Raw genomic sequence first — 26,841 nt, forward strand, 5'->3', positions numbered from 1 at the left:
CTCCTTCCCCTTGGCATTGCTGGGAATGAGTCTGGTGTCTCAGAGGGAATTGGCCAGAATGGCTGCTCTTCTTGCCTTAGCTGCCTTGTGCTTTGAAAGGCAAAGCTGCGCTGGGACGACCGAGCCTTAGTGCCAGTAGAGGGTCCAAAACAGCTGCTTCGAGGCCTTACTCCACACAACTGGACACAAAGTATTCCCTTCCTTACAATTCCAACCAAATAGGAGAATGAACAAAGGTCACCACTTAGGTGGTGTTCCCTGCCTCACTGCGACAGAGACCGCGCAGCCTTTCTGGTCAGCATCCCCTGAGTGAACCAACGAACCAGCACACACAGCTGGTAGTTCACAGCAGCACAATTACGGGAGCATCTGTGGTGGGCCTGGGAGGGAAGCAGTATTAGAAAACCAATCCACCATCCACGCAGTGAGAAATGTCAGTTACTTCAGGAAAGGAGAACGTAACAGAGATAAGACCTCCAGGTGGCCTGCCCAGGCCACGGTCCCTCCCAGTGTGCAGACTGAAGGCTTCTACCAAGAGGGTAGTGTCTGGCTGGCTTAAGGGAAAGCTGAGACTAAAACACTTTAACCTAGGGACGCCTGGGTGGCTCAGTTGGTTAAGCAGCTGCCTTCAGCTCGGGTCATGATCCCGGTATCCTGGGATCGAGTCCCACATCGGGCTCCTTGCTTGGCAGGGAGCCTGCTTCTCCCTCTGCCTCTGCCTGCCTCTCTGTCTGCCTGTGCTCACTCTCGCTCCTCTCTTTCTGACAAATAAATAAATAAAATCTTAAAACACTTTAACCTAAAACTGTTTCAAGCAGTTTTGTACTAGGAGCGCTCTCATCCATGCTGACGTTTCTGGAAATATAAACGAGCTACAGCAGGGCAGGTAACTGGGAAAATGTTAAGATGTAAAGCCAAGTCAACTTAAGCTTAAAATGTCTCGCACATACACACAGAAGAACCTCGGAGAGCTAAGCTACTTAAGATCAATCCTTGTGCAACAACTCAGGGTAAAAACAGAGCCAGCTGGGACGCCAAGGAAATCCCTGTGCTTGGTGGAGGGCGGCGGGGCCTGAAGGTGGTTGGGCCCAGCCTGCAAACCATCACCACTGAGCAAAGATCACAGGGAATGGGGCCTTACCCAGGGCTTCAACTTATAGCTTTGAACACAAAACTGGCACTCTTCGCTCCCTACAGACAACCACTCCGACTAGGAGTGGAGCAGAAGACTCACACTGATCCACTAGAGAGTGAGAACAGATCCAATTTATAACCCAAGGTCCCTCCCAGTGAGCAGACTGCAGGCCCAGACAGGTGGTCAGGCCGGCCACCTCCAACGAAAATGCCTTGGGAAAAGCCAAAAGAGCGCTCTGCTAAGCACCACTGTCAACTCAAAGAAAAGAACTCCCTTTTAAGGAAGCTATTTAGCTTCAAGAGGCTGCTTTTCTGCCAGGATTTTCAATTCCTCTGAACATAAGCCGAAGCACAGACTGCTGCACGTACGTCTGGATCCTGCCCCCACCCCCCCGCCCTGCTCTGGAGCTTCAGCACCAGTTGTTCGCCAAAAATAAACACCATTCCTCAACCATATATGTCCACCAGCCCAGAGCCCGGGAGGAGGAGGAGGTAGGTCAGGTCCCCAGGCTCCCGCCACACTCAGCGTGGCCGCTGCCCACCATGCACATCACCCAGCTCAACCGGGAGTGCCTGCTGCACCTCTTCTCCTTCCTGGACAAGGACAGCAGGAAGAGCCTGGCCAGGACCTGCCCCCAGCTCCAGGACGTGTTTGAGGACCCTGCACTCTGGCCCCTGCTGCACTTTCGTTCCCTCATGGAACTCAAGAAGGACAACTTCCTCCTGAGCCCAGCCCTCAGGAGCCTCTCCATCTGCTGGTACTCGAGCCGCGTGCAGGTGTGCAGCATTGAGGACTGGCTCAAGAGCGCCTTCCAGAGGAGCATCTGCAGCCGCCATGAGAGCCTGGTCAATGATTTCCTCCTCCAGGTGTGCGACAGGTAGGCCACCTCCTGAGCAGCGCTGGCTTTGCAGGATCTGGCTCCTACAGCTCTAGGAAGCTTGCGGGGGGGGGGGGGGGGGGAAGCAAATTACAAGAGCAAGATCCCTCCATACTGGGGAGCCTCAAACTAGGCCCAAGGCAGACCGTCCCGGCCTGTCCCCCGCACAGTCCCGGGAGAAGGCATACAGTCACGAGCGGGGAGTCGTTCTCCTCTTAGCCTCCCAGGTCCTGGAGCTGCTTCTGCTGCCAGCAGAAGACCTGGGCTTTAGCTGTCGCTGTCCTTCGGGCAGCTGTCCTCCCTAGCAGCCATTAAGAGCTCAGAGGGTCCAGCTGAGCATAGATTTTCAAGGTCAGGCCCTGGGAAAGGTTCCTAGATTCAGCAATCAGCTTACCCTTCCTCTCTTCCCCTAGCAAACAAACTCCAGGACTTGTGGAACCGGCTAAGGAAGGACAACTAGGGTGCGCTGGGTTAGCTGCACCAAGCCAGACTCCAGGAGGAGCAGTGGTGATATTTAAGAATGGTTTCGTCATTAGAATATTACTAATCTCAACATACTCGTAAGGGAGGGTGTTTTAGCCTAATTTTTTCAAATGAGCAAATCAAAGTTTTGAGAGGTCATGTGATTTACCCAGTCTAGGACTGCCAGATTTTAGAAAACAGAAACTCAAGACATCCAGTTAAATTTGAATTTTGAACAGATAATTTTTTGGCCTAAGTGTGTTCCAAATACATCCTGTGTTCAATCGGTCAGTTCTACCACAGGTAGCAAGGCTGAGCCACAGGGACCCCCATGGTCCCGGCCTCCCGCCTAGGACAGCCCATGCAGGCAGACTTCTGCTGCAGCCTCGCTCAGAGCTTCAACTGACCACTCCTGTCCTGCCTTTGAAGAAAAGCACCTCTTGATTACTAACAAACCAGGCCCAGCCAGCTTGCTGCCACCTTGGTTTAATAGCTGTGTTTGCTGGCAGCGAGACAGGCATGGAAGGAAACAGAGTGGTGGCCCCGACTTGCCTTTTTTTTTTTTTTTAAAGATTTTATTTATTTGTCAGAGAGAGAGAGGGAGAGAGAGCAAGCACAGGCAGACAGAATGGCAGGCAGAGGCAGAGGGAGAAGCAGGCTCCCTGACGAGCAAGGAGCCCGATGTGGGACTCGATCCCAGGACGCTGGGATCATGACCTGAGCCGAAGGCAGCTGCTTAACCAACTGAGCCACCCAGGCGTCCCAGCCTTTTTTTTCCTTTTAAAGGCAGTCAGAAGAAAACAAGATGGACTTGGTTGGGCCCTGCCTGGATGAGGCCATTCTGATGGGTTTAACAAGGCCCCTGAATCAGACTGGAGTGATCTAGGTGGGAGGGGCAGGCCTGCTCTGAAGTTGTTCTATTCTTGTTGCAAGAGAATTTAACTTCCCACATCAGCAGGTGTGGAGCGGTCCTCTCATGTCACCATGTGGGTGCAGCAAGGGCCCGAGTGTCACAAAAAGAACAAAGCGCTTGGTGGTAAGGGTTCTGTGCCGAGTCTCCCAGTTCTACTACTGTCCAACCATGGGACCCAGACCAAATATTTAAATCCGACCTAATTTCTTCATCTGTAAAATAGTCTGAGATAGGTGATTCATCCTAAGAGGATTAAATGACACAGTAGCACTGGCCCACAGTAGGTACTGATAACATCCATGAAATCTGGTTCTTTTAAGCCATCAGCTCTTGACAGCGAGACAGGAGAAGCAAAGGATGGCAGGGAAGGAGTCGGCTCTTTCTCTGGCTTGTTCTACATCGGGGATTATTCTAAAGGTTCTTAGAACAAAAAGGGACCACTCAACATTAAAGGCCTAATCGTCATAACCACCCCAGAGCTAACAATTTCTCCCACTTGACAAATGAGGACTAGCACAGTTCAGACATTTGTCCAGGGTCAGAGAGCAAATAAGTCACAGGCCAGTCACCTGAGCCCTCTGAGCCAGTTTCTTCATTCATAAAACAAAGTGCAAGGGGTTTGATATGAAGACTGAAGAAGCCATATGAACTTAAGAACTGCGAAGATGGGATGGGCTGTGTGAAAGGTGCCCCTTCCCCAGGCACGAGAGAGCTGGGCTAGCCCAGGCAGGTGCAGTCAAGGGGTTAAGGAGGAAGCTGATGGGGAAAAGCTGATGGCTCCTCTACAGAGAGCCAAGGCCCCTGCACACAAGACAGGCCCCTCTTGACCGCAAGCAATCTGATCCGGTGTGCTCCTAGCAAAAGTGAGTTACAGTTGACTACAGAAGGTCCTGTCCAGGCTCTTTACACCCCAAATTTTGACCTTCACTATTTTTATTATTCCCTCCCTCCTGTGCACCCACACACACAGAGGGAAACTAAAGCTCAGGGAGTGACTTAGCCGAGGTCACACCAAAATAAGCCAAATCCAACTTTGCTCAAGATCTTTTTACAAGTGGCCAGACCCGGTTCTAGCTACTGCCTACTTGACCTCTTCTAGGCTGGCATCCCTGACGGCATGCAAGAACTGTCCCAGTTAACTGCGCAGAGAAACCAGGGCTCTAGAACCCAGAGCCAGGCATACTCAGGGCTGTGCCCTGACCCCAGCCTCGAGGGTTCAACCGTGACTGTCCCTAAGCCACCCCATAAGAAACCCTTGCTCCCATCTGACTGACCATCCTGCCAGGAGCATCTGGGCCTCAGCTTGAAGCCAGCCTGGAGTGGTCACCACGCATCTTTCCCCGCACCCCCACCCCCCAAAGCAACAGGCCCGGAGAGAACCAAGAATACCTAGAGTTCTTGGACCCTGCACCCCATCTGCCCACAGCAGGACCAGTGGCGGCTCAGGAAGCTAAAAGCCCACGCAGACTGAGGTCTGGTGGAGAGGCAGAAAGAGTAGGGGAAGAGGGACAGAAACCCCGGTTCAGATCCAGGCCGCGTCATCGCAGGCAAGTTTCTTCAGCTGGCTAAGTCCGTTTCACTTCCTTGCCCACTATATACGGAGTCGTGCCACGAGTCCCAGGGCAGTTAGGGAGCTCCCGGACCCCGGAGCTCCAGGGCGGGGCGGATGCCAACCGTACCCGCCATCGGCCCCCACCCCGGGCCACCGCGATCTCTCCGCAGGTGCCCCAACCTGGCGTCCGTCACGCTTTCAGGCTGCGGCCACGTCACCGACGACTGCCTGGCGTGCCTCCTGCGCTGCTGCCCGCGCCTGCGCGCGCTGCGTCTGGAGAACTGCGCGCGCGTCACCAACCTAACGCTGGCCGCCGTGGCGGCGCACGGGCGCGCGCTGCAGACGCTGCACGTGGACTTCTGCCGCAACGTGAGCGCGGCCGGCCTGCGCCGCTTGCGCGCCGCGTGCCCGCGCCTGGCGCTGCGTGCCGAGCACAGCGCAGCCATGATCCCCGACCAGCTCCCCAGCGCGTCGGGCACGGCTCTTCACAAGCTGCTGCCGCGCTAGGCTGACCGTGTCGGGGCAGGACACCCAGGCAAGGGCCCCGAGCAGAAAGAGCGACCTGGTTTCCAACCCCAGCCCCAACACTTCCCAGACTGTCGCCACATCTCTGAACCTCAGTTTCCCTGTCTGCAGAATGGGGACGTTAATGCCTACCTCACATTACGGTTTTACGCACAGGAGTGCGAGATTAACCGGATGCTGGGAAAACACTCGGATAGCCCTCACTAAACACCAGCATCTGTCCCGACGCCCTTCCGCCCCGGGCCTCTCGCCACTCGAAGTCCACGGCAGGCGAGGGGCTCACACCATCCCCAGCGACTGACCACTGCCTGTGGCCGAAATAACCTCCATGTGTAGGCGTGGCCACCTGGTAGGGCGCGGGCGCAGGCGCCGTGGGGACAGGAGGGAGGTGACTCCGGCTGCCGGCCGCGCGCCGCATGCTCAGCCCGTGGCCGCCAGTGTTCCCCCAGCTGTACCAGTGGGCGGGAGGAGGGGGAAAGCCGGGGTTCACGGCCGGGGACAGCCGCCGAGCCCGCCACCGCAGCCTTGCCATCCGCGCCTTGGCTTGGCGCCCGAGCCAGCCCGTACACATGATTCTAGACAATTCGCTGTTGGATGTGATTCTTAACATAAACCACATAGTTCTAAGTTTCTACCGTTGTCGTATCACAAAGGCAGAAGAAATCAATTGAAAAAACCCGAAGTAAAGATTAGAAAACAAAAGCAGCAGCCTGGTTAAGTCCTTTGATAATGAAACCGCGAGAAGCGCACACAAAGATTTTTACCTGCTGGATTTGCTCAACGTGGGCACACTCCAGGACTTCAATTTCGGAGCTTTAGTCACTGATGTCCCACCGATAGTCACCAAAGTATAGGCTCCCGGCCACCCAGCAGAACTTCCGGTCCCAGGTACACGGTGAAAACTTGAGTGAGAAGGGAAAGCAGGGAGCACAGCGGGATGGTGAGTGGTGAGCCGTGGGCCGTGGGCCATGCTCCAGCTCCAGCCCCAGCTCCGCCCGTCGCCAGCTGGGACCCTTAAGTCACCTGAGACAGGTGTTTCTTGTCTGGGAAAGGGGATCTGGATCCCTACTCACGGGTTGCCCAATACTGGGAAGCCAGCAAGGAAAAAAAATTCCAATTTCGTGGTAGGAGAAGAGACAGTAAATTATTGGTATATGGGGATGGCGGGGGTGGGGGGTGGGGGTGTTGGTGCGGGGAGCACCAGGTAAGGGGCTAACTGGCAATTGCCGGTGAAGCTTTGGGGAGGGGAAAGGAACCTAAAAGGGGTTGATCAACATGCCTCACCACATGCAGTGAGGGAGGGAGCTGAGCAGCATCTGGCAGGGAAACAGTCCAGGTGCAGGGCATAATAGCTCATGCAAAGGCTCCAAGCAGGAGCATGGTGACTTGAGTTAGGGGAGGCCTGGAGATCAGTATGGCTGGAGCAGGGTTAGTGAGGAGGAAAGGAGAGCAGGAAATATCAGAGAACTAGGCATGTGGGTGGCTGTAGAGGCCTCAGAGGTTACTCTGAGCATGAAATGAGAGCAGGAGAGCGCCCACCCCAACCTACCCCCAGCAGAGAGGATTGTCAGGGGAAGGCCAGAGGAGCTGAAATTTCTCCAGGCAGAATCTGTGGGGCCGGGGGGCAAGCAGCAGCCCGCCCTACCCCAACCCCTCCAGGGCCTGTTAGAGGCCTCACTTGTGGCCCTGGACCCCTTTGTTGGGCCAGTGCTAGGCCCAGAAGCAGGTGGGTGTTGGCACTGAGGCCTGGCATAATCCCTTCTCACCCGTGTGTGGGGAGAGCCAGCCCCCTCAGGCCGCCAGCTGCAGTGGAATGGGAGGACCCCCACTTTCTCTGGGTGATTTTCCAGTTTACCCACCATAGTTCTGGACTCAGGAAAGAGGCCTTGCAGGAATTTTATTTTGCCCCTACTAGTACTGCAAACAATGTTGAAAGAAAGCTTAGGCTTCCAGGGGGATAAATGTTTATTTAAAACAGCACCACTTAAACCCCAGGGCTTTGCTTTCATTATTTCTGATAAGTCTGTATTCCCAGCAGGTCCTGTTTGCCCTGAGTTGATGGTATAGTCTGGGGGACAACAGAACCCTAGTGTCTGACTCTCCTCTGACTGCTAGCCAGTCAGTCCTCTCCAAACCTCAGCTTTTAAATCCGTGTATTGGGATTGCTGGAGAATCTTGCTTACAGGGTTCTTTTAAGGATTAACAATGTCGTGTTTGTAAAGCCTTAGTCATTGCAAGTTCAGGTCAAATAGGGTAACCTGAGGCCCCTTTCCGTTTCCCCATGGAAGCTCTTTTATAAATAAGGGCTAACTTCCCTGGCGAAGCCTCTGGCTTCCAGTAAACCCCCACATACGGAGGCTCTAGCGATCACAGACCTAAAGAGGCGCTGATAGGCCATCCAGCACTGTTTCTAGAGCTTGAATCCAGCCCCGCCCCCTCCAGGGCGCTTTGGGTCCCTGAGCCAAGGGCCATCCAAGGTACACCCAGAAGGTGGGCCCTGATGAGACCCAGGGCTCTCCACTCCGCCTTCTGACAGGTGCTGTTCATATCACTGGGCACCGAGCAGAGCCCTGAACAGAACACAGAGCCCGGCTTCATCAGAGACCATGCTCGAAGTCTTCTCTTGGATCCGAGGAGATCAAGGGGTGTCCCGTGCTTCATGAATCCACTGACTCATTCAACTGGGGTTGAAGGGAGCGTTGAGTGCTCTGCAATCTATCACTTCTGACGGGTTATGACCTCTCACATCCTTAGTTTATCACTAAAACAGGACCAGTACCCTCTCTGTAACACTCTGGTGAGATGATGTATAAATGTGCAGTGACTGGAAGGCTGGGGTAAGGAAAAGGGGTCCGCACATCCATGGGGCCCTAGAAAAGCCAGGTGCCTGGCAGAACCCACAAGGCCTAAGTACTGGGAAGAAGCAAGCCGGGTCCGTATGGGGGTGATCCAGGAACACTCAATGGAGGACTGACCCCAGCTCCCACAGGGTCTAACTGCGGGTGGGGTGTTCCTTTCCGCAGGCACAGTGCAGCAAAGGCAGAGTCAGAAAGCCTGAGGCCTGGGGAAGCCAGGGCAGATGGGAGCCTGTGTTCCAAAGCCACTGGTGAATGGCTTGGACGTTACTGTGTCCTCACAGCCTCTATTCAGTCTACGAACTTTCCCAGCTCCTGAATGCTCCTTTCACTCTGTGTCTGGCCAAGGCAGCCAGTGGCCAGAGAGAGGAAGAGCTGGGAGCGGGTGAGGAACCTCGGCGCCAGGGCGGGACAGTGCTCCTGGGTGGAAGGCGGACAGCAGTCACCACACCGCGCTGGGGAGCCTGCGCAGGAAGCTCAGTGCCACATGCTCCTAGGTCAGGGGCTCTGAGTCACTCCTTGGGAGGCGGAGCCTGCTGGGGGGACACGGTGCCATGAGGCTTGTCTTACAGGGACACACTGGCCCGTTTCTGCTCAGGCTGAATATTTGGAGGGGCACTAAGCTCCCTTGGGACTACTGTCGTCAGCAGGCATGCGGACAGGAAGCCAGGGCTCCTAGCTCTAGCCTGTACACGCCCGTGATCCAGCACTTGCCCTCTCCTGACCTCAGATTCATGGTCTGAAAGAGGAGAGGTCACCTGACACCTTGGCTCTAGGGTTCCTCTGGCTCTAGGGTTCCATGCCTAACACTTGCTTTTTGCTAAAACTAAATGCACCAGATGTGGGTTTCATCTGACTGGCAGTGTTGGGCAAAGGCCACAAAACAGGGAGGCCCAGAACAAAGCTGTCCCTTTTTTTTTTTAAGGTGGGGGGTCCAAGTTTTCTGGGAGTTCTTTAAGGGTCATAAATGTTGCAAGTATTTAACTGAATGATCCAGCAAACAAAAAAACCGCCCAAGCCTCCACAGAGGGGCTGAAAATGAGCTAGGGAAAATAAATACCTGTGCCAGGCCCGTCGTTTGAGCGGGCTGCCAGGCTGACCCCGGCCCTGAAGCACACGGGAAGCAGCAGCCTGTGGTGGGAACTGGCTGTAGACCAAGATGCATGGCCCAGACGCCTTGCCCTCTTCCTGTTCCCACTCCCAGCAGCCAGCACCTTCACAGCTGCTTTCATGATGGCCCTTTCTTCCAGAACCACACACTCACTCTGACACGCCTGACAGACAGGCACATTGGCCAGGGCCCTCAAGGGCTGGGTTCAAGCACCAAGAGCGTGACCCCCGCCCCCAGCCCCCCGAACAACTCTGCACCATCCACCATTCAAGGCTACGAAAGCCACGCACTGGTTCTCATATTAATTCGCACATTCACTCGCTTGTTCTCGTGGTCGCCCATTCGTTCATGCTGAATGCCTACCTGCAACGGCGGTCCCTGCTGCACCCCTCGCCCTCCTGCAGAGACACGCTACTGTCAACCACCCTCTTCCTGAAGCCCACCACTGGCTCGTCACGCGCAGCGCTGGAATCCCACTCCTCTGGTTAGCCTCCTCCTGGCCCAGTGGGGCTGCACCCCATACTAGGTATCCTGGGGCCACTCAGGACAGGCTCTCACTATCCGGTTACACTCCAAACCCAGCTGCAGAGGAGGAGGAAGGGGTCGCTGAGGGGATGAGGCACGGAGCTGATACAAGGGCCCTGGGGTGAGGGAACGAAGTAGGACACCCAGGATGACAGAATAAACGAAAGGAGGGGCCTCCCGCTCCCAGCTCCCACTCGAGCTGCTCTGTCATCTCGAGACAAGCACAGCTCACTCTCAGTGTGAAGGAGTGCTTCTGATGGGCCAAACGCCGTCAGTGAAACTAGCTCGAAAGCTCATTCCTTCTCAGTCAGAAGCTCCACTGGAGTTAAGAAAAGCAGCCCACGCTCTGGTTCCTGAATTGGCTTTATTTCTCTGCATAAGGAACCCTGCACAGGCAATTCAAATTGAAACAAAATAAATATATGAATATTCATGTAAAACTGTCCTTTCTAATGAACAATTATACACAATGTACAATTTCATGTTCACTGGGTGGGTTTACAAAATGTACCATTCCCAACTAAAAATGCACCAAAATGGTTCCATGCAAACTTATCAAAAGTGACCAAAAATGTGGAGGGAAAAACCTGACTGAGAGCACTTCGTCTTTTTTTTTGTACAATCACAGAAAAATAAAAACATCTAATTTCTTTGTTACATTTAGAGAAACTAAATGTGGCCACTGTTTATAATGTCGGTTTATGTTCCTAAACATCTATGTAGTTACCATAAAAGTGTGTCCACATGAAACTGGAAGTGAGCATTGCTGAGCAGTGGGGGGCGGCGGCCCCCGCGGTCAGTAGTCGGTGTCTGAGCCCTCGGCATTGTCCACGTTCCGCGAGAGCATGTAGTTGTCCATGTCGATGGAGCGGCAGTTGTTGATGGCGTAGCGCAGGCGCTCGGCCATGACCAGCTGGCTCGAGTAGGGGGGCAGCCGCAGCTGGAAGAAGCAGGTCTGTGAGGTAGGCAGACTGTCGTAAGGCTGTGGAGAGAGAGCCAGAGCTGTGACTGCAGCATCGGGGGTCCCGGGGCTGGGGGGGACCCATAAGTTACCACTGTCCCCAAATCAGAAGCAGCACTTCTCCCAGCCTTCCAGATGGGCTCCACGGACTCGAGTGCAGGGCCAACTTGAGGGGAAGGAGACACTGGTGGAAGGAACGTGGGCTCTGGTGTCCCCAGCCATGGAGGCTTCTGGTGACCATGCTTCCTTCTCTCCTCACCATCCCCATGGCCCCATCTGCAAAGTGCGAGCAAGCTCTGGTGGGAGAACAGGCTTCGCACAGGGCCTGCCACGGGACCGCCAACGGAGCTCACTCCCTTTCACCAGGAGGGTGCAGACCCGGAGCTGCTGCATGGAGCCCCCAACTGCCAGCGAAATGGAAACACCTGGAAGGGCACCCCCGGACGCCTCCACCCTTCCCCTGTCCCTCCTAGCGGGCCTTCTGCATCCTTTGCCTACCCTGGCTGCCACACAGTTCACACAAGGAAGGAGCAGTGAATTCAATCCTAGTCTGTCCATTAAATGCACAGTCATGCAGTCATTTAAAATGATAATCATGATGACTCGCAGCAGAACAGAAAAGTGCGGGGCCCTGGGTGGCTCAGGGCATTAAGCCTCTGCCTTCGGCTCAGGTCATGATCTCAGGGTCCTGGGATCGAGCCCCGCATTGGGCTCTCTGCTCAGCAGGAAGCCTGCTTCCCTCCCCACCCCTGCCTGCTTCTCTGCCTACTTGTGACCTCTGTCTGTCAAATAAATAAATTAAATCTTTAAAAAAAAAAAAAAAAAGGAACAGAAAAGTGCTCGGGACAGACTGAGCTAAATATAGCACACAAACTCAGGCACGCCACATAGGTGGAAGGTGGAAGGGCAGCTACCGCAGCGGAGGGCATATGCTCTCTGGTCTTCCCCGAAAACTCCACGATCTCCCACACTCTCCGTAACGACAGAAATGATAGTACATTTTTATATTTGAAGATAGGTTTTAAAAAGGGACTTGCCCTTTTTTTTCTTGCTCAACTCCTTGAAACCAGCCCTCCCCTTCCTCCTTGGAGCCCTACACCTAGTGAGCGCATTCCAAAGAGGTGGGAGATGGAGGGTTGGAGGGCCTAGAAGCCTTTCTGGGCTGGAGCCAGTGAGGACACAGAAAGCTCAAATGTAGGAAAACCACAACCAGCAAAGACACTGAAGGGCAATGTGAACAGGTGCCTCTGATTTGGAAGGTGGAACAACGGTCTAAAAGTCACAAAGGAGGGACCCACTGTGGTCAGTTTTCTGCGGCTGAAAAACCTCAGGCAGGGGATTAGTGGTGGATTAACTCCTGGGATGGCAGGGGTAGCCTGGGACAGACAGAAGGCAAGGATTTTTTCCAGAGCTGAATAGAAGCAAACCATTGCCTCCACCCACCTCTCTCTGAAGCAACAAAACAGATTTACAACTGATAGTTTCTGCCAAGTCATGTAGAAAATTTATGGAAAGGCTCTTTTCATAGCCCTTCCTGTGCGTGGCCTCTCCGGCAAGTGGAGCCCAGGAGTGGAGCCCAGGCGAGCAGCTTCAGGAGGCAGCAGGGGAGGGACGGCTCTGGCTGCAGCCACCTCCAGGAATAGCTACTGGAAAAACACCAGAAAGGCAGACATTGAAACTGGCAGGAAGGGTCCTTGTGCGAAGAGGCCCTACTTTCCTTACTGTTTCCGGAATAAACACCACGGGCCCTGCTCAGAGGACTGTCCAGCTCTTGGGCGGTTGGGGAAGGAAAGAGAGAGAACACAAACACTTCTAACTGAATGCTGAGTTCAAGGGATGTACCATGTGTCCTGGAGGTGGACGGAAGGAGATCTAAGTCTGCCCTCGGAAATGGTAAGGGCAGCAGGAAAGCATCCATGAGGGCTTCCTGGAGGAGAGGACACTGGTGTTGGGCCTAAAGGATGAGTATGCACTTGCCAGGCACAGATGGGAAGGAGTGTGAAGGAGAACTCACTAAAGCAGAGGGAATGGCCTACACGAAGGCACAGAAGTTTAGAAACAGGGGGTGTGTTGGGAAAAAAAGGTAAGCAGTCTGTTCTGGCCAGAACATGGTACGTGTTAAGAGGTGCTGTAGGAAAGCTGCGGCAGAGGCCAGACTGTGGAGATATTTAAGGCCACTGAAGCAGTTGGCATTTATTCTGGAATCAATGCCAGGGGCCCCTCCTGGTCTGAAAGGAGAGTGACATGGTCAGATGCGTGCACGAGAAAGAGGACTCTGGCAGCAGCGTGAGTTTCAGGTTCTAAGCTCTTTTATCCCTCAGCCGTCTGTCAGAATGGCAGCTGGGCTGCGGCTCTGTAGCTGGGGCTTTTCATCAGGCCGTAAAGAAGCCGCGCCGCCTGCACAAGCAGCCACGGGGCACACACACCACGTTCACGGTTAGGGTCTCCGTGGAAGCACACCAGACCACATCTGAGTGCACAAGTCACACGAAAAGGCACAGGAAGTAAGAGGCAGAGGCAGAGGCAGCAGGACAAGCCCTCCGGTAAGCTGAGCGCTCACGCAGGAAGCTGCTGGAGGATTTCTCAAAGGTTGCTGGTGGTAGGGCTTTTTTTCACTCAAGTTATATTATGTTTCTGAACAAGTTTTTCTGCTTGATTTTCTTTCAATCAGGAAACCTCAAACACTAAGCCTGAACTGGCAGGCCTACCCGAGGGTCACTGTGCGGCTTTCCCAGCTGGCGAGCGGCGCGGAAGCAGCGGGAGACAGGACAGTGACCTTAGTAAGGCAGCGCAGCTTACTTACCCGATCGACCTTCATGATCTGAAACCTCTGAGAGATGTCCGCAGTGTTGGCCGGGAGGCGAGACCTTCCGGACACGAATCTCATGAAGAGCACGCGCTCCTCGTTGGAGAAGTCCTCCAGCGTGCGCCAGAACCACTGCACCAGCTGGTGCTGCTCGTCCACCTCCCGGTAGCGCACCACCTTCTTCAGGACCTCCACGGAGATCTCCGGCATCCCACACACCATCTGCTCCAGCTGCTTGGCTGTGAGGAGCGACAGCAGTGGCACCGGAACGATCCAGGACATCCCTTCTCGGACGGCAGCCACCTGCTCCCAGGAGAGCTGTGCATCAGACACGCGTCTGCAGACAGGGCACCTCCCACCTGCTCCTCTGCCCCCCAAACCCTCGACCTGTCCCCCGGAACCCAAGGCGCACATCGCCCACTTCCCCGGCCGCCAACCCTCTGTCCGAGCTCCTCCCTGCCTGTGGGACTTCTACACTCCTTCCAGTCCCAGGTCAAGTCAATTGAGGAGCTTGCCTTCTGCTCCCACAAAACTCAGCCTGCCGCCCTAAGCCCCCACCCCTGGGGGTGCCAACCGCACTCACTCCTACCCCCCAGCACGCATGGCTGTGCAGTTACACTGGGCCCTGGGGGCTACTCTGTCTCCTCCTTAGGGTAAGACGCTCCTAGAGGATGTGTCTACCTTCTACTGTTTCTTGCACTCATATTTTTCTTTTGAAGAGTTATATCCTTCTGGTAAAACTTATTTGTGCTCATTGTAAAAAAAAAAAAAGTTAGAAAAGTACAAAGAAGAAAGTAAAACTAGCAAGGCCTTTTGGAGGAAGGCAGTAGGAAGGACAGAGCATTTCATCAGGAGACTTGGGTGTCTGAATCCCAGCTCCGTTTCTTCTTTTACTTTAATTTTCTCATCTGAGAAATGAGGCAAATGACTGCTGCTCACACGACTATGATGAGAATTTTTGATGCATGTCTGTGTGCCCTGCTGCTTCTGTTCTCTCCCAGCACGGTGCGGAGAGCAGGTCAGCTGCGGAGCGCTGAGGGGGGCTGGAGGGGCTACCCACACAGTCTGTTTCAAAAACACCCCAAGGTCGCACAGCAACGTACATCCTACACACAGACTCATTCACTGCTGTCAAGATTTGTTCATAAATACTTCCTCACTCTTGGCCAACTCAGAACCACCAGTGATAATTAGCAAAAGGAAAAAACCTGAGGACCCAAGCAGGCGCCACACCTTGGGGAAGGCCCTGGGGCTGTGACTAGTACAAAGAAGTCCCACCCGGGGCTAGGGAACAGGACTGGCAGCGAGGACCGTCTGGATGGGTATTAAAAGGAAGACCCCAGCCAAAGTTTGCCCAAACACAAGCTGTTGTGCCTGGTAGAATACAAACCAAAAGCTGTCTGGAAAAAAATGAGGCCGAGGTATGGGGCTGGCTGCTTGGCGGGGAACAAATGGGGACAGCTATGGGAAGAACACTGGGTTCTAAGAGAAGAGGAAGACGTGAAGGAGGAAAAAGGCCTCCTTGCTGAGAAAGGAACAAAGCTACGGCCGAGCAGAGCATGACTGGCAGAGAATGGAGGGGCAATCTGACCCTCAGAAGAGCCTAGACGCCACAGTTAAACCTGGTTTGGGACCCTGGCTTCGCCTTGGGCACATCACTTCACTTCTCTGCCTCAGTGCTTTCATTTGTGAAATGTGACAGTAATCCTTCTCTCACAGAGTAACTACAGGAAACACTGCACACGAGGCAGCCTGGCCCCACACCTGGCATGCAGAAGGTATTCAATGTATTTTTAGCCAGTTACTCACTGGAGATTAAAATTCTGAACAACTGGAGACAAACCCTAAGCCCTGGCTGTGTGAACAGCACTGCCCACAAGACCTGCCCTCACTAAGGGATAATAGTTTTCTTTCTTTTTTTTTTTTTTTTTAAAGATTTTATTTATTTATTTGACAGAGAGAGAGATCACAAGTAGACAGAGAGGCAGGCAGAGAGAGAGAGAGAGAGAGGGAAGCAGGCTCCCTGCTGAGCAGAGAGCCCGATGCGGGACTCGATCCCAGGACCCTGAGATCATGACCTGAGCCGAAGGCAGCGGCTTAACCCACTGAGCCACCCAGGCGCCCAGGGATAATAGTTTTCTGACTGGACTTGGTCCAAAGCCAGAGTCAAAGGAACCAGAAGTGAAAGGCACAGAACATACACACTTCAAATGACGACACAGCCTTCAAGCCTCAGTCTAGCTCCCAAGAAGACCCTAGCACGTTCTGCAAATAAAGTACTACTAAAGTGGCTTTTAAGGACTGTATAACCAAAAACCCATTTTTGGACAAAATGTTCATTTCTTTAGTCACTCATCACATTCTCATCATTTATTATTAAATGCTTACTACAATGTCAGCACAGAACAAGGACATTTAGGAGATACACACACACACACACACACACACACACACACACACAAATATTTATGTAATATATGTAGCACACATGTATGTAATATATATAATATAATGCATTCTTCACTCAAAGTCTTATAAGCTAATTGAAGAAACAAGATCCGAACTCTGTGGTCTAGTTCTTAGACCACAACATAGAAGTATTATGGCATCTTGAAAAATTTCTAAGTAACAAAAAAGATTTCTACCAGCTATGGACCTGGAGGAAAGCTGGTCTGCGGAGGAGAGGCATTTGCAGCTGGGGCCTGAAGGGACTGCAGCAGGAGTGGGGGAAGAGGCACTCACATGGGATTGCAAGACCAGTGTGAGGGGTTTATTCACATGGGCCCTGACTGACCCAACTGGAGTGGGGGACCCTGGGTTGGGGACAATAAGAGATGAAGACAAACAAAATGAAGGATGAGTGAGAAGGCAGGTGTAAAGGCCTGGGTGAGAGCTTGGCCTCAATCCAACCAGTGACCAATTTAGAGCTGTCCTAAGGCTTTGAGTAAGGAGACAGGAAACCCAGAGGTAAGGCCTGAAAAGCCTCTGAACAGGGGCTGAAAGGCAGATACAAATTAACTGACACGGTAGTTCATATGCCCAAATTCAGCAGTAACCAGTAAGCTCTTGTTTGAAGACAACTGTAAACATTCATATGCATGTCCCAACGTTTCAGCTCACCTGTCGGTCCATCTCATGAAGTCGATATTCAATGGCCCTCTCCACATACTCCTTCCTGTTGGAAAATGTCAGTGGGATACTATTTCCACCAGGAATTATGGGAACCATCTTGCCATCAGCGCTCTGGCCAACAAAAGAATCAAGAGGAATCATCTAAGAAGAGGAAAAAAAATATTTTTACTAAAAAAATACCATACATTACACACAAACATAGCAAAACAGTAACAACATTAAGACTTCTAGGGATAGGGTGGAGCAGCCGGTTAAGCATCTGACTCTTGGTTTTAGCTCTGGTCTTGATCTCAGGGCCACAGGATCAAGCCCAGCCTCAGGCTCCACCCTCAGTGCCAAGTCTGCATGGGATTCTCTCTCTCCCTCTCCTAGCCCTGCCGCTGGTGTTTGCTCTCCATCTCCCCCTCTATCTCTCATATAAATAAATAAATCTTAAAAAAAAAAAAAAAAGAATTTTAAGGATTAAAAATAAGGAATCGAGGTAGCTGATCATGCCACTTGGTCAGAAGGGAACGTGCTGACCCATCTGGCTATAGTTAACCATTTCTTTGTCCTCAAACCAGGTTCGATGAACTCTGGTCCCCCCAGGCCTCCCTCCCCAACTGGGTTCCCTTGCTTGTCCATTCTAGCAGGCAGAGAGTAGACCAAAGAGGAAGGAGAGGAAGCTGGGTGTTGGTGCCAACTCTACCCATGAGCGGCTTTTGAACCTTTGCGGGTGAGCTGCTAGGGCAGCAATGGGACATGCTGTCAGTCAAACAGCAAGGGGAAGACCAGATCTGAGTTTCCCACAGAAAAATTCTGGTCAATACCAGCAGAACACGGACTGGCCAAGATTTACCTCATGGAAACTGTCCTCGGTAATCCCACTGTCTTCAATGTGAAGAATGCTGTTGAGGGTCTGCACGTAGAGCAGATCCACCTCCTCCAGGTCTTCCAGGGTAAGTGGGACACAGCACAGCTGCTTCCACACCAGAGGGGCCAAGTGGAGGTCCAGAGGCTTCTTTGTGCGAATGGCAACCCCCATTAAAATGCCCAAGAACTTAAACTGCATTAAATGTTCATCAAGGCAGGCGGAGGGGTTAAAAAGAAACCTGCAAAATTAAAGGAAATTCTTCAAATAAAACTGACCTCATTTCTATTGGAAATAAGTTATCAGACAGCTACAGCATTAATCCAGACCTGTGCTGTTCAATGTGGTAGTCATTTGCCATATGTGGCTACTCAAATTTAATTAAATAAAATTTAATGGAGTTCTTCAGCAACTCTAACCACATTCTGAGTGCCCAACAGCCACATGTACCCGGTAGCTACTCTTTTGGACAGCACAGGAACCATATTTTGAGTTATTTTCAGAAGAGCCGTGAAAGAGGAACTGAATGGTCCATCTGTCCCTGAGTTACCTGCTCCAGGACGCCCTATCCCCTAAAATCATTTCATTTTATCACTTACAAGTCCATGAAGCAGGACCCAAAATTTAAGGTTTGGGAAATTTAGGCATAACACAGAACCACTAATACGAAGTGCTGTGACTTGACAGCATATCAAATCTTCCTGATGAGTTCTGATGCAGAAAATTTTTTGTGGGGAGGCCACGAGGGCCTCCAGAAACAGAAAATAAGTCAGGTTTCATTATCAAGTCTGGATTTCCCCTACCCCTCAATATTATCATTGAGTTGGTTCCATAATAGAGTCATAATAGAAGTGCTTCAGTTTCCTTATCTGTGAAAAGGTTGTAATAATGGTTCCTACTCCTTTGGGTTCTAATGAGGATTCCATGGGATAATATGTAAAAGCACTTCGAGCAGGGCCTGGCCCCCAGTAAGCACTCAAGAAGTGAGCGATCATTATTATCATAGTCAAAAAGCACTTGATGACTGTCTCACCTATCCCGATTGTAGCCCACTTCTGCAGTGGCATTGGGAGAGGGTATAAGGAGGTCAACAATACCAGTTTCAAGTTCCTGTAAAAGAAAGAACAGTTTTTTGAGAAATGACAATCAAATGCATCAAGAGAACAACTAATTACATTAAAGATCATACTGAAAAGAGATTATTTTGAGGAATTCATAATGTTATGTGACAACCAGCCAACCAGCTGTCTCTATAATTTTTGTGGTTTTAACTTAAAATGAAATTACAAACATTCCCCCCATGTAGAAAATATCCTGTAGTTTGCAGAACTAAGATAAGAAAGTCAATCCAGGGCAGGAGCTGGGGTATCTCTGAGCAGGGTACAGTGATATTCAATATCAAATAGACCCAGCGAATATTAGCTAAAAATTGTTTTAGTCACAGAATTTATCAGAAAAATTCTGCTACTAGGCAAAGAGGGAAGGGTCAGAGTTGACCTGGAAGCAAACTTGCCACTTTAGATATCAAAATAAGAGCTGGTCCAAACTCTTAGTATTTGTTTTTCTAATTCCACTAGAGCCTGACAGTTCTACTTCATTCTAAAAGCACCAGAATTAATCAGAGCACATGGGTGGTCCTGGATTTGTCCATTACATAAATGTAAATATGTGTCATTACTGTTTCTTCTGCCAGTATTAGAGCAGGACAGTGAGTCACTGGTAGAGTCAGGCACTGACATTTATTTACTCAGTAAGGTATCTTCACACAGATGTCACAAACCCTTGCTATAATTCACTTATACATCGTTAACAGCATGATTTTTACGTAAGGCTCACAAATGCATCCTTGAGACATTCATAAGAACGTGTCAGACAGTAGGCACTGGAAATGGTAGGACAGCCACCATCTGAACAAATGACTCAGCAAGGGGATACCGCATGAATATACCTGGCACATCTCTGTGATCGTGTCATCAAACACTCCCCCAGCGTCATCAGCCCCTTCTCCAACCAGCTTCACCTTCCACGCTCGCGAGGGCAGACGGAGGTCTGATGCATTCAGTTTAACTACTTGTCTTGCTATTTGGACAAAGATGGGCTTACACTTCCGCCCTCTTCAAAAAGAAAGGGAAAATAGAATGAAACACAACTCTTAACTTCCCATCAGGGGGTGAACACACTAGTTTAATAGCTGAGCAGTGGGCTAGGCCCACTGTGACCGCATTGGGAACTAGGTAGGCACCGTTACTCTCTTAGCTTACAACCCAGGAAGCGGGAGCTCACAGATTAGTCAGGAATCACATTCATCTAAACAAGTGCTGGCTAGCTAGTGAAACATGCACACACATGCTAACCTGGTTGATATCCTCTTTACAGTAATTTGAGGTCCATAGTTTTTGCCTTGAACCATGGTTTTTCCTATGGAGCGCACCATCGGGAGGGTGTAGACTCTTGGGGCTAACAGAGGCCGAAGCTGTCCCTGTACGATGCCCCACGTGCCAGCATTATAATGAGATGTACTGCTCTGTAACAGAGAGAGAGCTTATCACAGATGGCACAATTCAAGGCTTCCCAGAAAGAACACTTTTCACTTTCAGAACATAATTTTTTGGTTTAAAAGCATAAACCTGGATAGCAGTAACTATTGATAACTTTTAAAAAATATGTTTTTCTGATAAAATATGCGATGATTATTTTCTAAAACTTGGAAAATGCAGAAAAGGACACACACATGTGTACACACTGAATCCCCGCAAGCTCCACGGTCACTCTCATCGGTCTCCCTCCAGCTCTCTTCCACGTGTGCAGAGGGACATTCCTCACATTATTGACAACACACTGTTTATGTGATGTTCTGCTGCTTTTCTCACTTAACTCTTTATCATCAACATTTCTCCTGCTAATTTACAAACAGTTTCTTTAACCTTCTGTTCAGTGCTGCACAGTATTCTGCTGCCTGGCTGATTATCTGTTTCTAACAATGATCTGTCAAATCTCTCACATGCCCCATGATGGGTTACCCAAGGATTTCTAACAGTTTTACAACTGAAACACATTTTGGCAGGCATGCTGACACATTACACAAGCAAACACAGCCAGCTTGCTTTCTTCCTAAATTACTAGACTGTTCTATAAAGACAGTCAAATCAGCCACATTTACTTTCTTCCCCCACGGGACCCAGAAAGCTCATCTGTGAAACGATCAGGAAGTCTCTGCAATGTGTCAGACTCATTTACAGAGTCACTGTGACAGTGGGGTGACACAACTGTGTGTGCCTAGATTTAGAAATCACATATTGGACTTTACAGAAAATACATGCTTCACCATTCGTATTTCCTTGAGCTCCAGACAGACCAATGCATAGAAGGAAGACTCCTCTGTGTCCAGCAGCATGATTACCAGTATCTGGCCTATCCCTAAACCAGCAGTAAAATGGAAACGGAACTGGTGCCTTTTCCACCTCTCTTGGGAGCTGAGAGCAAAAAGCATTAGCCATGGGCGAATACTGCAGGGACCTGGTAAGCACGGGTAGTGCTCCCAACCCAACATGTTACCTGGTTGTTAGGGCTGAGGTTCAGGAGCCTCCAGGAAGAGTACATGAGGTCAGAGAAGTGGTAGAGTAGCCGGAGCCGGGCCCTCGCGGTGTGGATGCTCACCTCCCGGAGCGCCCCGTACTGGGGGGGCACTGCGTCAGGCAGGCCCAGCTGCAGAGGTACAGACACACCTGCCCAGAGAGCAAGCAGATGCTTATAAAGGAGAAAGTACTGCTTTCATTTTCAGTGTTTTGAAAATTTTCAAACAGAGAGGTTGAGATAAGTATACAATGAACATTCATTCCACCACCTAAATTCTAGAATATTTGCCTGTATTTGCTTCATCACGTGTTTATCAATTCCTCTCTCCATCAATTCATCTTTATGCTTTAATGCACATGTGTTATTTTTTAAGATATCTTGTTTTATTTATCATTATGGAAACTTTTTTTCTCCTTTAGTTTCCCATTTAACTATGGGACTTAAACAGTTCCTTCACAAAAGAACAAAAACAGGGGCACCTAGGTAGCTGAACCCATTAAGCGTCTGCCTTCAGTTCAGGTCATGATCCTAGGGTTCTGGGATCAACCCCCATAATGGGATCCCTGCTCAGCGGGAAGCCTGCTTCTCCCTCTGTCCCTCCCCTCAGCTCATGTTGTCTCTCTCATGCTCTCTTTTTCGAATGAATAAATAAAATCTTAAAAAAAACAAAAACAAAAAACCCAAATTCTTCCTTTTGTATTTGATAGCTGCCATCTTCATAAAACATAGGATGTGAGCCAGGACCAGGTAGGCAATTCTGGAAAATGGGAATGGGCAACTCAGCAGTCACCTCCCACACTTCCTAGGGATCTGACAGAAAGTGACCGTAATGTAATGAAAGCTATGGGTGCATGATTCATGAAAGCTTTGTACTGCAAGAATAAGAGCTCTGTAGAAGCAAAGACTGTATTCATGGTTCCCCTCTTATTAAAAACATATAGAGTAAACCAACACTTGCCTTATTTGAGTTTCATGTAAATAAAGATTTGCACAGCTCAATTCCATTTATTTTACTCCCAATTGATTTCATTAATACTGTCAACAAAAGCTAACATTGATTAAGTATTTCTATGTGCTAAGCACTATTTTAAGCGCATCACACAAATTCTTCATTTAATCCTATAGCTCTTTACAACAAGGGCTATTATCATCCCATTTTACAGATAAGGAAACGGAGTCTTAAGATCACACAGCTTGTAAGCGAAGCAGCAAGGATTCGACCTAGGCAACATGGCTCCGGAGTCTGGACCTTTAACCACCACACTGCAGAGCCTCTCTCCTGAAGTGGGAGTGAGATCTCTGTGAGATGAAGAGGACTCTGAGTATCAAAATTGACCATGGGTGAGCAGCACTGCTCATTCTGGACTCTACTAATCAGAAAACATCTCTTGCTTATTTGGAATCTACTTGGTAGTCCTCATTTGCTCCCTAAGGGTATTTAAAAGAAAAAAAATCTCTACAGTGAGTCTTCTCCAAGGACTTAAAAGCAGAAGTCAGCAAAAAGGGAAGAGAATGCTGAATTCCTAGGCACAAGGTTACTTCAAGGAAACTCTAGATCCTGACACACCAGAGAATAGTATAAAGAAAGGGCTTTAAGGGCCTGGCAGAGAAACAGCCCAAATGTAAAGAGATGGATAAGGAATGATAAATGCCTCACACTTGTGGGGATCCAATCTGGAGAGTACTCAGCAGAATGTGAAACACATAAATACACATTTTACTTTCTTTATATCCTTTTTTTTTTTTTAGAGATTTATTTTAGAGAGAGAGTGAGAGAGAGAGCACAAGCGAAGGGGAGAGGCAGAGGGAGAAGCAGACCCCCTGCTGAACAGGGAGCCAGATGTGGGGCTCAATTCAGGAACCCTGGGATCACTATCTGACCCAAAGGCAGGCACTTTGACTGACTGAGTCACCCAGGCACCCCTTTATATCCTTCTGTAGTTCTGGGACTGCATAATAAACAAAAAGGTAGAAACTGCCTATCAGTCCTACTACATGCTGGAGTAAAATGGCAACATTTTCTTCTTCTTTTTTTTTTTTTTTTGCTGTGCCAACACACAGACAACATCAGGTTTCAAATGGTTAATTGCAGTGAAGAATCTGACAAAGGTTTCAGACCTTTGAATCTTTATTCCTAACACCAGGCCTTAGAAAACTAGGATTCACCACTTCTTCTGTACATGAAAAAATACTTAGTTGCTGCTCTAAAATTATACATTTTTGCTTGCCTAAGTGATATGTTTTCTTCTTTTGGGGGTGCAGAGAGGAAGTGCTTTGTGATGAAGTCTGCAGGAGAATCACCTGCTATGAAAGGATTTACAGTGCTCGGAGCACCAAGAAGGCTTGGTTGTGGGGGGGCCTGGTGGTCTCAGCATGATGCCTGGATGCAGTGGGAAAGCAGCAAGCAGACAGCGCGGCTGGGGACCGCTGAAAGAGAAGCTCTGAAAGAGCAGCTGCGGGAGCATGGATATCGCATCTCTCACCCGGTGCTCTTGGAGGGACAGGCGGCGCTGTCCAGGCAGCACTGTGGCAGCGGCCAGCTGAGATCTGCCGAACGTTTTTCCCCTGCAAAACTGTTACCAAGGTTGGTTCTCGAACGTGGTTGGTGTGGCCTAAGCCAAGCTGGGAATACATTACAAAAACAAAGAGTCCATTAAAAAGAGGAAGCAAGGAAGTCAAGATGATGCAAACTGCCTTAGGCAGAAGGCAGATATAAATAAATATCTATACCAAGCAACAGCATCAAAATGAAATTAATTCTGATGTTCTCAATCAGAATAGTCCTCATAGCTCAGACTATCTCCTAAAAACTTGGCTGCAACAAGGCCATTCCAAAGCTAGAGTTAAGTCTTAATGATGGAACACATCCTTGGATTCCAATTCTAAAGAGGAAATAATTCTTAGTTAAAAAAGTAACAGAATCATCTATAGAACTTTTATTTTAAAACACAGATTTCCTTCTAACATGGTCAGTGGGTAACAATAAACAATTATAAAAGCGTACAGAGAAGGAGATTTTCATCTCCAGATCTCTGTTCTTAGGGTACGAGTGGAATACCCAGTGTTTGAGCGGCTAAGCACCTCAACGTCATTAGGGAGGATCATGTCAAGTCCCTGCCAATGACCTCCCTAAGGCGTCTTCAGCAGCTACTCTCTTCTCATTAAGACCATGTGCAACTGCAAGGATGAGCAGCTTTCCCATCTGTTAACACAATGATGAGGTGACCACAGAGTCAAACTGAGGCTACCAGGAGTACAATGGAGACCTTGAACTTGAGGGTCCCTGCTCAGTGGGCAGGCAGACCCAGAGAGGATTTATGGAGGAAGGGGATGTGGCTCTGCATCTGGAGGGCTGAAACCCACTGTAGCAACAGGCATCCCAGACATCTCCCACTCAAATCCCTCCCTCCTTTAGATATAGGGTAGGCTGAACACATCAAATTCTTAAATCTTCTCTCAACCTCTCAGAGGCTCAGTTTATTCTTCTGTAGAATGGGGATGACAAGATTTCCTGCACAAACACAAATATCCTATCTACAACATACTGTGTATGGTACTATGTTCTATTATTAAATATAAAAGTATCGTTGTTTCATTCTTTCCATGTTGCAGATCAACTGATGCTCCCAGGGCCTAATCTCACAGACTACAGTTAATTAATCTCACAGATTACAGTAAAAACGATGATGATAGTAGCAAATACCTATAAAGCACTGCTTACTATGTGCTGGCCCTTAATGAGTGTAGACTCACATATACTCAGTTAATTCCCTTAATCACTTTGCTATACCATCAGATTTTTTTTTTTTAAACCATGGTATAATCCTTACTTGGCCACAATTGAGAGAGACATGAAAAACTGCGCTCACAAATCAATCTGTCCCATGGCAAAGTGATGTGTGTGAGGCATTGTGATAAATCCTAGGAGCTTCCTAGCTTATCCCTTTTGCAAATGAGGGACGCTGTCAGAATTCTAGAATATGAGAGGACAAGCAAGATAAATATTTACCTGCCCTTCTGAATTGCTCCCCCAGGCATATACATCTCCAGTTGATGCCAACGCAAGTGTGTGCTCAGCTCCAACTGCCACATCTTCGATAATCACTCCAGCCAGGACAGGGATCTGCTGTGGTCGATTGTGATTGCGAGCACGCCCCTCTGGCAAGCCTATCAAGCGATCTGAGAAAACAGTCAGAAGAAACTTATGGATGGGACACAACGGTCCTTTTGTTTTCTAATGAGTCATTTAACTCTTCTAGTGGAATGGCAATGACACATCTAATTCATGATGGTAAAAGCTGCCATTCTGGTAAGGTGTACTAGATCCTGAGTGAATGAAATCTGAAACAGCACCTTTGCAAAGTGTCACGGACTCCTATTCATAAAATAAGTAAATCTAAAATTAGTAGCTTATTTCAAACCAAGAGACACTTCAGTATCCTCCTATTTGAGAGGATGGCACATAGTTAAGAAAGACTCTATGGTTCTTACATTCTAAGAAAAGACATCACTCAACTTCTCTTGTCCTAAAACCTCTAGCCAACTTCTCCCTTTATCTTTGTTGCTAAACTTCTAGAAATTATAGGCCAGCCCCACAGGGGATCTTGCCCCATGGCCTCTAGAACTGTTTGGCATGGCCACCTTCTGCAGTCTACCTTCCACTCTCACTACTGCACTGAGGCTATAATCTCAAAAGCCATGAGTAGCTCCTAACTGCCTATGGCAGGAGCCTCTTCTAAGGTTCCAACCCCTCTTTCACCACTCCTTTCAAAGCCAATTCCCCTGAGTCCTCTTTCTGTGCTTATCGGCCTTCTACTCATACCCCCAGAGTTCTACGCACTTCTTTTTTATTCTACACTCTCTCCCTGAGTTTCTTAGGGCCTATTAACATGGTTTTAAATACTAACATTATGCAAATCTAAATCTCTATAACCAATCTCTTTGGAATTCCAGATCCAAATCCCCAATAACTTGCTAGACATCTCCATACATACATCTAGGGTATATGGCCCCAATTCAATAGGACCAAAACTAAGTTCCTTACCTAGTTCCCCCAAACCAGCTCCCTGTTCTCAGTTAGTGACATCATTATTCTTCCAAGACTAGAAACTTTACTCATGACTTAATTCTTTCCCTTCCTCATACCTGCCTTACACACTTCTCAGTCACTACAACTTGCCAAGAAGTTCTACTTAAGAAGGTGAGTATATTACCAGGGAATCACACTGTGGATGCTTGGGTTAGGAATGCACTCAAGATCTGAACCTGAATGCCTATGACTTCCCAAGATCCAAACCTCCATTCCCTGGAAGGGCTGGGGAATTAGAGTCCAGAGGAGCCCCGGTCATCAAGAAGTTCTTATGTCAGCACAGTTGTAGGCAGCAGAAAGGAGGATGGAAAGGGCTTTGGCAGGGACTCTTCTAGCAAGAGCAAGGGCTTGGGCAAGAAAGGCCATCAGTGGGGAGGAGAGTTTGTCCTTACGACAAAGTTTATGAAAAAGGAGAAAAGTAGCTAGTGAATGAAGGTCATAGTGGCCATTCATCACCGAGAACAACGACAAC

General features: G+C 49.5%; 2 protein-coding genes across 8 annotated transcripts in view; one reads left to right on the forward strand and one right to left on the reverse strand.

The window, feature by feature from the left end:
* Nucleotides 1-1,649: 1,649 nt before the first annotated feature.
* LOC111153309 (F-box and leucine rich repeat protein 22) lies at nt 1,650-5,446 on the forward strand. The gene is made up of 2 exons (XM_022512254.1): nt 1,650-2,012; nt 5,110-5,446. Exons 1-2 carry the CDS (start codon nt 1,678-1,680, stop codon nt 5,444-5,446), a joined length of 672 nt encoding a protein of 223 aa, XP_022367962.1. The 5' UTR covers nt 1,650-1,677.
* A 4,859-nt stretch (nt 5,447-10,305) lies between these two features.
* The window catches only part of LOC111153329 (HECT and RLD domain containing E3 ubiquitin protein ligase family member 1), a 169,107-nt gene continuing 152,571 nt past the window's right edge, over nt 10,306-26,841 (reverse strand). For all 7 annotated transcript variants that reach the window (XM_022512300.1, XM_022512298.1, XM_022512295.1 and 4 more), the window contains exons 69-78: nt 25,290-25,459; nt 23,764-23,902; nt 21,260-21,429; nt 20,059-20,228; nt 19,653-19,818; nt 18,738-18,814; nt 17,693-17,945; nt 16,843-16,995; nt 13,720-14,025; nt 10,306-10,937 (exon numbers count right to left, since the gene is read on the reverse strand). In XM_022512300.1, coding sequence (XP_022368008.1) covers nt 10,752-10,937; nt 13,720-14,025; nt 16,843-16,995; nt 17,693-17,945; nt 18,738-18,814; nt 19,653-19,818; nt 20,059-20,228; nt 21,260-21,429; nt 23,764-23,902; nt 25,290-25,459 — 1,790 coding nt within the window. In that variant the 3' untranslated portion in view covers nt 10,306-10,751. The remainder of the gene's footprint in view (nt 10,938-13,719; nt 14,026-16,842; nt 16,996-17,692; nt 17,946-18,737; nt 18,815-19,652; nt 19,819-20,058; nt 20,229-21,259; nt 21,430-23,763; nt 23,903-25,289; nt 25,460-26,841) is intronic.

Source organism: Enhydra lutris, unplaced genomic scaffold (genome assembly GCF_002288905.1).
Source record: "Enhydra lutris kenyoni isolate GAN:26980312 unplaced genomic scaffold, ASM228890v2 scaffoldscaffold31, whole genome shotgun sequence".
Taxonomy (NCBI): Eukaryota; Metazoa; Chordata; class Mammalia; order Carnivora; family Mustelidae; genus Enhydra; species Enhydra lutris.

Excerpts from the sequence above, each read along its gene's own strand:
- LOC111153309 (XM_022512254.1), top strand. The coding sequence starts at position 1,678 with ATGCACATCACCCAGCTCAACCGGGAGTGCCTGCTGCACCTCTTCTCC. Across the intron at positions 2,013-5,109 it reads CTCCTCCAGGTGTGCGACAG|GTGCCCCAACCTGGCGTCCG; the intron begins GTAGGCCACCTC and ends ATCTCTCCGCAG.